This window comes from Lissotriton vulgaris, chromosome 7 (assembly GCF_964263255.1).
Source record: "Lissotriton vulgaris chromosome 7, aLisVul1.2, whole genome shotgun sequence".
NCBI classification, from domain to species: domain Eukaryota; kingdom Metazoa; phylum Chordata; class Amphibia; order Caudata; family Salamandridae; genus Lissotriton; species Lissotriton vulgaris.
This window is the reverse complement of record NC_141695.1, coordinates 827,458,461-827,472,880: the sequence shown is the minus strand read 5'-3', so window position 1 is coordinate 827,472,880 and position 14,420 is coordinate 827,458,461. Positions and strand designations below refer to the sequence as shown.

At 45.8% G+C, this 14,420-nt stretch overlaps 1 protein-coding gene across 8 annotated transcripts in view; it reads right to left on the bottom strand.

Annotated features, from left to right (window-relative positions):
* Nucleotides 1–14,420, bottom strand: part of TMC6 (transmembrane channel like 6) — a 225,286-nt gene that overhangs the window by 61,380 nt on the left and 149,486 nt on the right. For all 8 annotated transcript variants that reach the window (XM_086931088.1, XM_086931093.1, XM_086931095.1 and 5 more), the window contains 2 exons: nt 10,564–10,708; nt 6,469–6,624 (listed from right to left, as the gene is read on the bottom strand). In XM_086931088.1, coding sequence (XP_086787214.1) covers nt 6,469–6,624; nt 10,564–10,708 — 301 coding nt within the window. The remainder of the gene's footprint in view (nt 1–6,468; nt 6,625–10,563; nt 10,709–14,420) is intronic.

Below are 14,420 nucleotides of genomic sequence, written 5' to 3'. Positions count from 1 at the left end.
TTCGGTTTGAGGCATGTGGGCTGCTGAATTCATATCTGTGCATAGATTATATAGCAGTCCCTCCCGTTAGCGGCGGCTGCCCGTGCCAGCTGCAGCAGTCTGAAAAAGAGTTTTGAGAACAGCCTGTCCTACAGCTGCCTGCTGTTTAGAATGCACATCTACGCAGTAGTGTTTCGTAAATGTATGTGTGGTGGACCATGTGGCTGCCTTACATATCTCTTCTAAAGGAATATTCCCCAGGAAAGCCATGGACGCTGCTAATTTACGTGTGGAGTGTGCTCTCGGTGGAATGGTTAGTGTGCGTTTAGCCTTAGCATAGCAAATTTGTATACACTTAACGATCCACCTGGCTATCCCTGCTTTGGAAATGGGGTTGCCTTTGTGTTGTGGGGAAAATGCAACAAAAAGCTGTTTAGTTTTTCTGAAGTCCTTTGTTCTGTCTATATAGTACATAAGAGCCCTTTTGACATCTAATGTGTGTAGGGATCTCTCTGCGACATTTTCTGGATTAGGAAAGAAAACTGGCAGTTCTATGGTCTGGTTCATGTGGAACTGCGAAATCACCATAGGCATGAATGTAGGGTTGGTGCGTAGTACAAACCTATTTGTGTGGACCTGTATGAACGGCTCTTGAATGGTTAGGGCCTGGAGTTCACTAACTCTTCGTAGTGAGGTAATGGCTACTAGGAAAGCCACTTTCCAGGTTAGAAACTGAATCTCACAAGAGTGTAGAGGTTCAAAAGGTGGTCCCATCAGTCTGGTGAGGACCACATTGAGGTTCCAGACTGGTGAAGGCGGGTGTCTGGGAGGGATCACTCTTTTGAGTCCTTCCAGAAAAGCCTTAATGGCAGGCACTCTGAATAGTGAGAGGTGCTGCCTGTTTTGAAGATAAGCTGCTATTGCGGATAAATGTATACAAATGGAACTGTACGCCAGATTACACCTGTATAAGTGCAGCAAATAACAGATAATGTTTTGAATAGATGCATCCAGTGGGTTAATGTCATTGTTGTTACAATATATGACAAACCTTTTCTATTTAGCCGCATAGCATGCTCTGGTTGTCGGCCGTCTTGCCTCCTTGATGATATTCATACATTCTGGCGGCAAGTTGAGGTAGCCAAATTCTAAGACTTCAGGAGCCAGATCGCCAGGTTGAGCTGTTGCGGATCTGGATGCTGAATGTCACCATGGCTCTGCGTCAAAAGCCTGGGTGTGAGGTGCAGCCTTTGATGCGGTACCACGGATAGTTCTAGAAACGTGGTGTACCATGGTTGGGGTGCCCACATTGGAGCAACCAGGATGAGTGTCATCGAGTGTTGCCTCTGTTTGCGTGCCACCAGCGGTATTAGAGGTGCTGGGGGAAAAGCGTACGCAAATTTGCCTGACCAGTTCATCCATATCGCATTGCCCTGCGACTGTGGATGTGGGAACCTGCTGGTGAAGCTTTGGCATTTTGCGTTTTCCCTTGTGGTGAACAGGTCTATCTGTGGATGACCCCACTGCTGGAAGTACGGTTGGAGTACTGATGGATGTATCTCCCACTCGTGCATCTGGTGGCTGTGTGTGCTGAGCAGATCCGCCATCTGGTTATCCTTGCCCGGGAGGTGTTCCGCCACGAGGAAGATGTTCCTCTGAATGGCCCACTTCCACATGCCGTGAGCCAGATGAGACAACTGTGGAGAGTGTGTTCCTCCCTGCTTTTGTATGTAGTACATGGCAGTCATGTTGTCCGTCCGGATCAACACGACTTTGTTGCACAAGTGTACTCTGAAAGCCTTCATTGCCATGAAGATTGCCTTCAATTCCAGAAGGTTGATGTGCATCCTCTTTTGCTGTGCTGTCCATAGTCCCTGCACCGTGTAATGGAGTACATGAGCTCCCCATCCTTGGAGAGACGCGTCCGTTGTCCGTATTATTTAAGGTACAGGCTCTTGGAACGGTCGGCCCTTGCAAAGGTTTCGTGGGTTCCACCAATGCAGAGAGTTGTATGCCCGACCGCTCACCAACACTAGGTCTTTCCATTGTCCTTGAGCCTGATTCCACTGACGTGCTAAGCACTCCTGAAGCTGGCGCATATGTAGTCTCGCGTGCGGGACTATGAAGATGCAGGAGGCCATCATGCCTATCAACTGCATGAACTCTCTTGCTGGAAGTGAGTGTTGGGGTCTGAACTTCTGTATCAGCAATTGCATGCTGTTTATCCTCGCTGAATTTGGCTGAGCTTTGGCTGCCAGAGTGTTTATTGTCGCGCCCAGGTACTGTCGCACGTGGGTGGGCTGAAGATGTGACTTTGGATAATTCAGCGAGAATCCCAGACTGTGAAGAAGATGAATGGTGTGGGACATGTGGCTGGCACACTGCTGGGCTGTCTTTGCTTGAATAAGCCAGTCGTCCAGATAAGGGTAGACATGTATGTTCTGTCTCCTTAGGTGTGCTGCGACAGTCGCCAGGCACTTTGTGAACACCCTGGGTGCCTTTGTTACTCCAAAAGGGAGGACTTTGAACTGATAATGTTGATTTTGAATAGTGAACCTGAGATACTGTCTGTGTGATGGGTGTATGGGTATATGGAAATACGCATCTTTTAGATCTAGAGTCGCGAGGAAGTCTCCCTGACTGAGTGACGGTAGAACCTGCTGTAAAGTGAGCATATGAAAATGCTCTGACAGAATGTAGCTGTTTAGAGGCCTGAGGTCCAGCATGAGTCTTAGGGACCCGTCCTTTTTGGGTATTAAGAAGTACAGAGAGTACACCCCTGAGCCTTGGTCTTCTACAGGCACAAGCTCTATGGCCCCTTTTTGCAGCATGCTGACGACCTCCTGCTGCAATAAGTGTAAGTGCTCTGCGGACATAGGACGGTGTCTTGGTGGTATGTTGGGTGGAGTGGATATTAACTCCAGGCAATACCCGTACTGGACAATGTCTCTCACCCACCTGTCTGTGGTGATGGATTTCCAGACTGACAGGAACTGTTGTAGTCTCCCCCCAACAGGTGTTAAGTGGTCGGGGGGGCAGTGACAGGGCGTCACTGTTTGGTATTGGCAGAGGATCTGGAACTGTTGTTTCCTCTTCCTCTGCCCTTGATGTTGTTTCCACGATATCCACCCCTGTTGTTTTTATTGTAGGTGGACTGTGTACCTCCTTTACTGTATTGTGTCTGCTGTGTGGATTGGCCTCTTGAAGGTCCTCTAGTATTTGAGCGACGAAAGGAGCCACCCCGAAACAGCTGGGACTGCAGAGCCGCCCATAGGCTTGGCAGTCTCGGTGTCTTTTTTTAATTTTTTCAAGGGTGGTGTCAACCTCAGGTCCAAATAAGTAGTCCGGGTTAACTGGCTGATTGAGGATAGAAGTTTGTATTTCTGGCTTGAATCCTGAGATTCTTAACCAGGCATGTCTCCTTAACATGACTCTAGTGTTAATGGCCCTGGCTGCAGTGTCAGCTGCTTCTAACGCGCACTTGATGGAAGCACTGGTTATAAGCTTTCCTTCTTGGATTAGTAGTTCTGCACCCTCCTTGTACTGATCTGGTAGGTGTTGCAACAGTGTCTCAAAGGTATCATAATGGGACCTGTCATATCTGGCTAAGAGTGCCAGATGTTGGCTGCCTGCGCTGCCACCCTTTTTCCTGAAGTTTCCAGTACTTTCGACTTCTTGTCAGGAGGAGGAGCATCACCTGTAGTCTGGGAGTTTGCCCTTTTACGTGTATTAGAAACAACTAATGATTCCAATGGCAACTGTCCTCTTATATAAGTAGGGTCCACAGGTGCCGGTCTATATTTCTTCTCAATTCTTGGGTTTAATACCCTGGCCCTGGTGGTCTCTTTAAAAATGTCACCAGCATGCTTAAGGACCCCTTTTAGCATGGGCAGGGTCTTGACTCTCCTTTCTGAAGTGGAAAAGGTGTCGACCAGAAAGTCTTCCTCCACAGGGTCAGCATGTAGCTGCACGTCATGGTTACTTGCCGCTCTTTCAATAAGGGCATTAAAGGCAGTAGTGTCCTCCGTGGGAGATGTTTTTACACTGTATACCTGTGTGTCAGGGGCAGTGTGCGGATCTTTTGGGTCAGCTGGGTCAGCCCATGGTTGGTTTTGATCATCCAGATCAGTATCCACATGATAAATGTCATCCTCATTTTCATCATCCCCTGCATCTAGATCCGAGTATGTAGGTGAAAAAGTCTGAGGTTCTTGACCATAGGATTGGAGAGGTTCCACAAGAACTGGCGATGTTGTTGAATCCCTCTTCTTTTTTTTTAAGGGAATCCTATATGGCTCCATGGGTGTTTCTGGTATGATCTTCCTTTTATATATGGACAGTCTACCAGTTTCCGAGTCGATGAACTGCCTTGACTCCTGTTCTTCAGGCTCCTCTGTAGCCTCCACTACCATCGACACTTTTTTGATGGCTGCGATACTTTTCTTCGCTTCGAACATCTTCGGGCGCACTGTAGGTGGCAACCCGAATTTGATCGGTGTCGATGCGGGCTGAACGTTTCCGACCAGCTTTGGTGTTGGGGCCTTCTTCGGGCCGACTGCTGTAGCCTTATCTTTGATGCGTTGGAGTGACTCCGACACCTCTTTGGCTATGAATGGGCTTGGTTGCGTCGACTCGACAGGGTCCTTGGAGCCAGTCTTTGTCTTGTCCGCAGGCCTCGACCGAGGATCGAACCCTCCTTTTGGTTCGGGCCTTTTTTGCGTGTCGACTCCCTTCGGTGCCGGCTTCGTCGGTTCGACAGCCTTGACTTTGGCCTTTGGTGCCCCAACCGTTGGCTCGATGATCTTCTTGAGCTTCTCGGTATCAACGGCCTTTTTCTGTTTCTTCGACTCCGTGGGGTTTGAGGCCTTGGAGCCGACCAGAGTTAGCTTCACTTTCGGTTTCGGTTTTGGCAGTGATGCTTTTGGTTTCGATGTCTTTGTATCGACCGATGGCGGTTTCGAAACCGATAGCTCTTTATATATGTTCGAAGCCGGGCCTTTATGCGGGGCTGTTGAACGAGTCTGTAGATCTCAAGTAAGGCCTTGTGGCGATCCCTCGACCTGAGCCTTAGTGAGCGCTTCATCGTCGGCCCCCGTATAACCGTTTGGGCCTAGCTCCTCGTCTGAGCTATCTTCTACGGCCCCAAGGGCCTCTGCGTCGTCTCCTACCTCCTCGATGACGTTTTCGTCTTCTTCTAACACCTCTTCGTCTTTGGCGTCATACTCGGAGTCATGGCCCGAAGCCGGATCAGAGTGTTCTTCTTGATCCTCCAGATCAACGACCTCTTCGTCTTCGGTCCTGAAGATGTTTTCTGGAACAGGCGCTTATCTCTGCGACTCCAATCAAGCCGCGCGTCGAATCCGAAGAGTTTTCTTCGACCTGAACCGGGCACAGGCCATACAGTTGGCTTAGTTGTGATCCGGGGACAGGCACTTGTTGCACACCGGGTGGACATCGATGTGCGGGTACTTTGCATTACAAAGTGGACACCTTTTAAATGGGCTTCTTTCCATCGTAGATCGAAGATCGGGTCGATATTGGAAGAAAACCGTCTGGTTCCTCCATGTCCTCTCGAAGCAAAGGGATCGGTACCGAACGAAACAATACCGACGCTGTAGAAAGCCTTTTGGCTTGGTAGAAAGTTTTCCTAACTTGAGCTAAGATAGTAACATCCGAACCCAATGGCGGAAAAAAACAATCTGAGGATGGAGAGGATGCCCATGCGCACTGTAGTCCAGGGGAGGAGCCACCTATCTCGTGATACTTCGAAGACTCTTCCAGGACAACAATGTGCAATCATCCGGACCCAACACTAGGCGGCGATCTATGCACAGATATGAATTCAGCAGCCCACATGCCTCGAACCTAGGATTTACTCCTACTTTATGTTGGGGGCTTTACTGCTATTCAGATACGTAGTTCTGGGAAGGCATGGGCTAACATTGCACATATTAGCAGACCGATCTCTGGATAGCGCGTTCTAAAGATGTAGGAACTCAGGGAGTCCGTATTGTAAAATGACTCCATTCGTTATGATTAGGAAACATCCTGTGTTAGTACATTTACTTCTTTTCCCCTCTTGTGGTTTTCAGGAACCATTTTTATACCTACCGCCGCACTCGCATTGCTTCAGGCAGATGCTGCACGGACTGCCCTGATCTCATCTTGCACACTGTAATACTGCTCAGAATCAGTCTGTAGAGTCATCAGTGTTGGCGAGCTCTGGACTCTCACGTAGATGGTCAAGCAAGGGTAAGTCAGCATCCATTGGTTGCTACAGAGACATGTCCCTTTCTTCTATCACTATGTAACAGCATTCAGAATAGTCCAGAAGAAAAACCCTGACTCCAGTGTGATGATAAAGCCCAGGGCTCCAATGACACCAAAGCACAAGTACCCAATGCCAGCACATGCCAGGGACCCAGCACCAACAGAAGCCAGGGACCCAGGACCAAAGGAGCCCAACAGCATCTCAGCACAGAATCAAACCTTGTGAAGGTACTCCGAAAGGCAGAAGACAGCGATTGCGCTGCCTAAGACGCTCCCAATGCACAGTGTCCACACGAGGAGACGGATGCCCATTTTTTGTAGCTTCTGCCGGGGTCCCATCTGCTGAGAATCCAGCCACCGATCGCACAGCAGTTCCTACAGTGGATAAAACGTACAGCATTAGCCTGCACCCTGAATATCCAACCACACAAAACAAACAAAACCACACAAGTGCTTCGCTGCCCTCTCTGTCCCACAGGAAACTCTTCACACAATCCATTCACCCTCATTGTCCAGAGGAAGAAGCGATTCCAAACACATCCAGAGCTCTTGACTACAGAACACTGCATCACACAGAACTCAGGCAGTTATGTGCACAGCAAAGGGGACAATTCAGATTTTCCACAGTTAGGATGGGTAGAAAATCATGATTTTATTAAAGACACAGAGGCTGATATTATGCATATTTATTTATTTGCTAACTCACAGCAGCAACTACAAAACAATTAACGAGCATTTGCAATGCAATTGGTCTCACATTAGGAAAGTTTGAGCTATTGGTCTTGTAAATGACAATTTTTGTATTTATGTGTGGTTTTTGAAAATAGCTAAATTAATAGCTTTGTCATGTACAATGCCAATAGTTATAACTTTCGCAAATGTGACACATATAGCATTTTTAATGCAACATGTTTTGTATTTACCTGACTTAGATGTATTGATATTACAAATAACAATGGCTTTTAATTTTTTTTAAATAATTAATACTTAAATAAAAGTGATTGTAATTTATAATGGCAATAGCTTAAACTTTTGTAAATAACTTTTGTGAAGATTATGTTCAGTTTATTTTATTGTGACGAAAATCCAAGAACAGAAGTGAAATATTAACATCTTTTTGTGACATTGGTAATAAAGCTTGAAACATTGAGAGAACATATTTGAACCAGTGATGCTGTGGTGCTGCTGAGTGATGCTGTGGTTGCGCTGAGTGATGCTGTGGTTGCGCTGAGTGATGCTGTGGTTGCGCTGAGTGATGCTGTGGTTGCGCTGAGTGATGCTGTGGTTGCGCTGAGTGATGCTGTGGTTGCGCTGAGTGATGCTGTGGTTGCGCTGAGTGATGCTGTGGTTGCGCTGAGTGATGCTGTGGTTATGCTGAGTGATGCTGTGGTGGTGCTATGGTGGTGCGGAGTGGTGCTGTGGTGGTGCTGAGTGGTGCTGTGGTGGTGCTGAGTGGTGCTGTGGTGGTGCTGAGTAATAATGTGGTGGTGCTGAGTGATAATGTGGTGGTGCTGAGTGATAATGTGGTGGTGCTGTGGTGGTGCGGAGTGGTGCTGTGGTGGTGCTGAATGATGCTGTGGTGGTGCAGAGTGGTGCTGTGGTGGTGCTGAGTGATAATGTGGTGGTGCTGAGTGATAATGTTGTGGTGCTGAGTGATAATGTTGTGGTGCTGAGTGATAATGTGGTGGTGCTGAGTGATAATGTGGTGGTGCAGAGTGATGCTGGGGTAGCGCTGAGTGATGATGTGGTGATGCAGAGGGCAGAAAAGCACAAAAAACGAGCTTAACAGAGGGCAGAAGGGCAGAAAAACAAGGGAAAAACGAGTCTAACAGACGGCAAAAGGGCACAAAAAACGAGTCTAACAGGGTGCATAAAGGCACAACAAGGTATCAGTGGGAGACACAAATAGAATGAATTAGTGCAAAAGTACATATTAGTGGAGATCTCCAGATATGAATACTGTGGTACAGGGGCTGCGAGTGTGTCTGAAGCGTTTTAACGTGACAAGAAAGGTAAACCGTGCGCATGGAGTGCTGGTGCAACCAATGTTAATAAACTTCCTGTACGATAAATGTGGCGGAAAAAAGTGTAACAACTAGTGAAACAAGTACTGGTGTGCATCCTGGATTTATTGGACTGTGTGATATAGACGAAGAGAAAAGAATGATGGTGCAATACGGGTGTAGGGTGCGACAAGTATAAACGAGGGATTGAGGAACCATAAAACCACAAGATTGATCATGTCATGCGTAAGTATGATCGGTAATCATACCATTCAAGTGGGTAAAGAAACACGCCAAGCGGAGTGATCAAAGGTGACGAGGTGACAAATGTGGAACCGGGTAAAGTATGATCGGTAATCATACCATTCAAACGGGTAAAAAAACGCGCCAAGCGGAGTGATCAAAGGTGACGAGGTGACAAATGTGGAACCGGGTAAATAGATGAGTAAATACTCACGTATGGTGTACGTGAATTACAACATTTCTGTATCTGTGAAAGAGACAAAGATACTGTTACCGCGAGCGGATAATGGCATGCTGTAAGCATAATGGCGTGCGACAGTTAAAAAAACTTACTTGGAACTTGAAAACGGTGTGTTCAATGCGTTCCTGTAAACGGTGTCTGGAAATGTCGATGGCCCGATGGTGATCTCGGAAAGGAATGTAGACGAACCGGAAGTGACAAGCGTATCCCGAATGTGATTCTGGAGCGTTCAACTAAATTGAACTACGTGAAAGAAAGACTTGTATTTCTGTGACCTGTGCCGGATAGTGCTAGTGCTAGTCAATCTGAGCGATGCAGTAGATTGCGGAGTGTCAGTAGTGTGGATTTATTATTCTCATGTATTAAAGAAAGTACTCTTGTGCGATCTCAGCGTATAATTAAAAAACTAACAAAATAAAGGTAAAAAGACATGCTTTGTGACAGTAATGAACTTATGTATGAGTAATCTACAGACATGACAATAAACGCGAGTCACGGCCTGGCGGCCGTGAAAGTGAAAGAACGGCCGGCAGGCCGTGGGCAGTGAATAATTAGGGGAGGGGAAATGCCTGAGGCAGAGCGCACGCTGGGGGGAAGCTTCAGATGTCTGTGGGAGGGAGGCTGGTGGCTTTGATGTGCACGCGCTTTTCACTGCATAGAATCGCCCGATGGTTAAGCTCTGGTTAAGCCCCAATATCTCTTGCAAGCTCAATGCGCAGGCGCATTGGCAGGCTCGACCTAAAAAGGACTTCGAATTGTAAACTAACATTCTAAAGTCTATTTCATCCTGTGTGAAGCAGCCATCTTCCTTCTTTGTTGCTGCTCACAGCCAAAATAAGTTCATTTTACTTAGTCCGCTTTCAAGTTAAAGTAATTTGAGGCAGGCGTGGATTCATTTTGGAACAGATGGTTTTGTAAAGAATGATACCTTATCTGAACCTTAATGTAATTAGATGTATTTATTTATAGAATAAATGAATATTTATGGGTCTTTTTCTAAGTATTCATGATGTTGATGCTCGATTTTTCAAAGGAAAGTTAGTTTTTATAATTTATAGTTTAAGTTTGTGTCTCATCGTTTTTAGTTTTTAAGACAATCCACACCTTTTTCAGCAGGGCTGGACTAGATGCCACCAGGGCCCCAGATCGACAAGCAGCACAGTATCTTTTCCAGGTGGGCGCCCCTCTGAGCCACACTGTGGCATGTAGGGAGGGAGGTGCTGGTGCACTTAGGTTCTAAGAGTAAGTATGTCTAGAGGAGCAAAGTGGATCACAAAGTGTGTCAGGAGAGGGGAGCCTACAGCTTCCGTTTCCACAATGTGAGACACTCAACCCTGGCTGATTAGAAAGATGCCCCAGTTTGGCAATGTCGGTTCATCTACTAATCCAAAAAGTGAGTGATCTGGCAGAGGCGAGGGAGCAGGAGTAGCAGAAGTGGTAGCACGCGAGCGGAGGAAGGATCTATACCCAGAAAGCCTGGAGGCATCGGATTACTGTGTTGCTCAGAAATAATGAACACCACCCAAAACAAAAACACATCCAGAGGCTCCAGCTGACTCCTTCCTGCCATGCTGCTCTCTAACTCACCCAATGCCTGCTGACACCAAATCAACTTGAGGGTTATCTAGTGATGTCATCAATGAAAGACCTGGGGATGACTTCATCAGTGGGAGTCCTGCGCCCTTCATTGTTAGAGTCACTCACACGTTCGCCCCTTCTTCCATTTGCAACGTTAATGACTTGGTCCCTAAGGTCTTATTTCAGCCAGTCACCAAGGTGTGTGGTTGACCCTAATATCAGTGGGGGACTAGCGTCCAGGCTCCTTACCTTCAGATGGATGCGGATATTTTCTTGCTGCACATGTACACAAGGCTTCTTGATCACCTTATAGTCCCAAGAGCAGAATACTTTGAGTGCATGGTCTCCAGAAGTGCCACCCAAGCGATAACTCTCCCCAAACGATCGGGACATGCTGCAAATGAAAACAATACAGTGCATTAACCCAAATTAGAACACTGGAATGTAGAGAACTCCATTGAAGACAATGAACTGGCTCAGGGCTAATATTGGCTGAAATAAGCCTTTTGCTCCAGCATTCCAAAGTCCGTCTTTATGTTTCTCCCTTTTTATTTCAGGATATTCTACCCATAGTGGATGGAATGTTCTAATAGCCTTATAGCCATTCTGTCTTGGGGAATACTGGTTGTTAAAGGCCCTCTCCCTCATTCGCCATCTTTTGGTTCAGGGCCTTTAAGAACCGGGGGCAGTGGGCTATATAAGGCTACATTACAACATGGTCTAGGAAGGAACTGGAAATAGCATGAAATGCCATTCTTCGGGACAAGGGGTGTGGCGTAATGGCCAGAGCTGGCGACTTTGTAGCTGGGGAACCATGTTCGAGTCTCGGCATCAGCTTCTAGGCAAATCACATAATCTCCCCATGCCTACAAAAATGAAACGTGTGCTTGTGTAATGCAAGTGGTACTCATGTAAAGGGCTACAATACCTTCAGGTCGAATTTGCGCTATGTAAAACAGCACAATAAATGCTGAGGCCTAGCAGTTTGCAAAAGGCAGACAAGTGAGTGACTGGGCAATTGGAAGCAGTGAGATTTTATATGACGCTTGTAAGTCGGAAGTTCAAACATTAAATGCATAGGATCAGGCTGCAGCAGTATACAAATATTAGACAGCGAACACCAGGCCGGAGGAGCAAAAGGTGCATTGATGGATTACTGTGTGAGTGTTGACCACAGTGTAGATGAGTGAGTGCCTGCAGCAGGATCAGCAAGACGGCAGAGTGTAGAAGAGGAAACCCCTTCTCTGCCACAGACAGATAAGGGGTAAGCATATTTTAAACATCAACTCCCTGTGGGAAAGTACAGCTCTACATCATTATAGTCTGTTTAAAAACTCTTAAAGGACATGAAAACGAGCCCAGCAAGGCCCACTGATTACGGAAGCTGCTAGTAGCATCAATTTTGGAAGAAATGATGCAGATGCTACATTATCCGAGAGGCTGAAAAGAAATCCATAGGGCTGGTCAGCTCTACCTACAATACAACAGATTTTTACTTAAGGTGCCTGACACTCAAGAAGAAGACCTGCTAGGCGCTACAGTTCCTGAGGATGCAAGGGTAGGGAGTCGAAGAGATACCATTATTTTTGGTATTATTTATTATTTATTATTGTAACTGAAGTCTTAAAACATTTCAAGGGAAAGTTAAAGAATTTCTTCATACCGTAAAACGGGTTTGACATTTTACGTACGACCTGACCACAGTCGAAGGTAAAAATCTAGACCTACAGGTGAGCTGCAAACCATGCTGCGAAGTACTGAAGTAGTGCAGCAGAGAGACAGCGGAGCTCACAGAATTCGACACTTGTCGGTAGGCGCGACCCCGAGGGGGGCAGTGGAGTCCTGCATCCCCCAGCCTCACTTCTGCCTGAACTCTGGAAAAAGACAACCGTTTCCGATCGGTTAATCGATAGTTAAAATGCTTCAACTGGAGTGTCATTTAGTGAGTGTGCTGTGAAACCGAAGGTGGTCAGACACCTAAACAAGGTTTCCTGCCAGGATGCCTGCTTGCCTGAGAGAAATACAAATGAGCGCTACGAGGTGTTGAAGGCGAGTAAAGAGCAAGAAACAAAGCCTGGGCTAAGGCAGGCAGGCCGGAACAGAAATTGGGTTGAAATGTGTGGAAGAATAGGAATGTTTAATTTATCACATTTTGTGGGTTTTAATGTTAAACAAAAGAGGTAGGCTAGATTGTTGAGGAGGGCAATATCAGGCCTGGGGATGGATTAGGGTCAAGTGTACAACTGTAAAGAACCAGTATGTGCCGGCCGAACCAAAGGTTCTTGTTTCTTGTGAGCTTCGCGTGTTTCGAAATAACGCAACCTTTTCCACAAAACTTGAGCAAGAGTCCGACATTTCCCAAGGTGTTAAATTCGTTTTCTGAATTAGACATGTGAAGTGTTGAAAAGGAAGGAACTTAGGAGTATAAGAGACACAAACAAATACCCAGAGAAGTGCCCAAACACCTGGTATTATGCATTACAGATTGCTGCTGTAAACTGTCACTTACATGGCAGGCACATTACGAATTCCTGTTCTGACTTTCTTGTATCTGTTTTTTTTATCCATGGATCAGTAGCACTGATGCGTTTTATGGGAGTCGACAGTAAAATGTTGGGGTACTTTAGTATCATATTCAAATACATACTAGAAAGGGTGATTCTGAATGGACAACTGAGCTCTGAAGTGCATGCTTTTAATTGTAATTGTATTTGATTAGTGCGTACCATCCCGGAGGACGTGTATAAGGGACAGTGTTGTAAAACAATTGCATTAGGTATGGTCTGGGTATTACTAAAATCTATATTTTGAAAGTACACTTTTATCATAAAACTCAGACTTTTGTTCTCACTATCCTGGGGAGAATGCTACTGGTGCAATGCATTTGGCTGGCCAAGTCTCCATTTGTACATTTTATGCTCCAAGATACTCCTTGGTCGATCTGACAAGCTTTACTTTAAGCAAAGGTTGTTGCCAAGATACAATGTCACACGCACGCAACTCAAACTACAGTCCCTAGTAAAATGGTTCTTATTTCCATAGAAGAAAGAAGAGGAGCTTCAAATTAAGAGGGTGAAATAAGGCACATAGCTATAGCTCACACATGACACTAAAAAGCAGTATATTTTCCTCCATTTAGCTGCGTGCAAGACTATGCGGCTGCGACTGCGCTGACTCCACAATCTCTAGAACCTCTTTCCAAATGGTATTAGGTGCTCTGAAATGCCTACACCCGCGCCTGAAGGGCCAGACAGGAATCTGCAAGAGACATGTCCAGCAGGACCTTTCGCATAGTTCTCACCACAGCTATAGGCCAGCATAAGATAACCTATTGGGTCCACCTCGATCACACACAAAATGGATGTAATTGGTCTAAAAACGTTGCTTGTGGTCGGCAGAAATGGCGATACAGCATGAATGGAACAAGTGGAACATGAATTTAAAAAAATTAATTTTGATCATTTAAAAAAAAATGTATATTTTAATAAATTTTGCGTGTTGCTTTTCTTTCTGAATAGAACAGACCTGGAAACAAACAAATCCTGGGAGAATTTTAAGGCACATGCATCAAAAGAAAATCCGGTTGCAAACGGGCAGATTCTCAAAATCTGGCCCTTTGCGACCGGTATTTTTGCATTTGGGATGCATCATCCCAAATGCAAAAATCGCAATTTAAGTAATCTCTAAATTGCGATTACTTAAATTGCGATTGCATTTAAGGAATCGCAAACTGAGATTCCTTAAACGCAATGCATTAAAGTAAAAAAATTAGCAATTTCCCTAATAGGGGGTGCAAATTACCATGAAGTTGAACTTCATGGTAATTTTTAAAATACTTTGAAAAATGCACTTAAGTGCATTTTTCAAAGTTCCATTTTATAAACACACATGCCCTTGGGGCATGTGTGTGTGCAAGATGTTCTCATATGAAGATTTCAGGGGTGCAACAGGGTGTCCTTTTCTCACCCTGGCACCCTTGAAATTTTATTCTCAATTTGCGATTCTCTAATTGAGAATCGCAAATTGAGAATGTCTTCCCATTCATTCCTATGGGCCTCTAGGTCGATAGGAATGAATGGGGAGGTATTCCTTAATTGCGAGTCGCA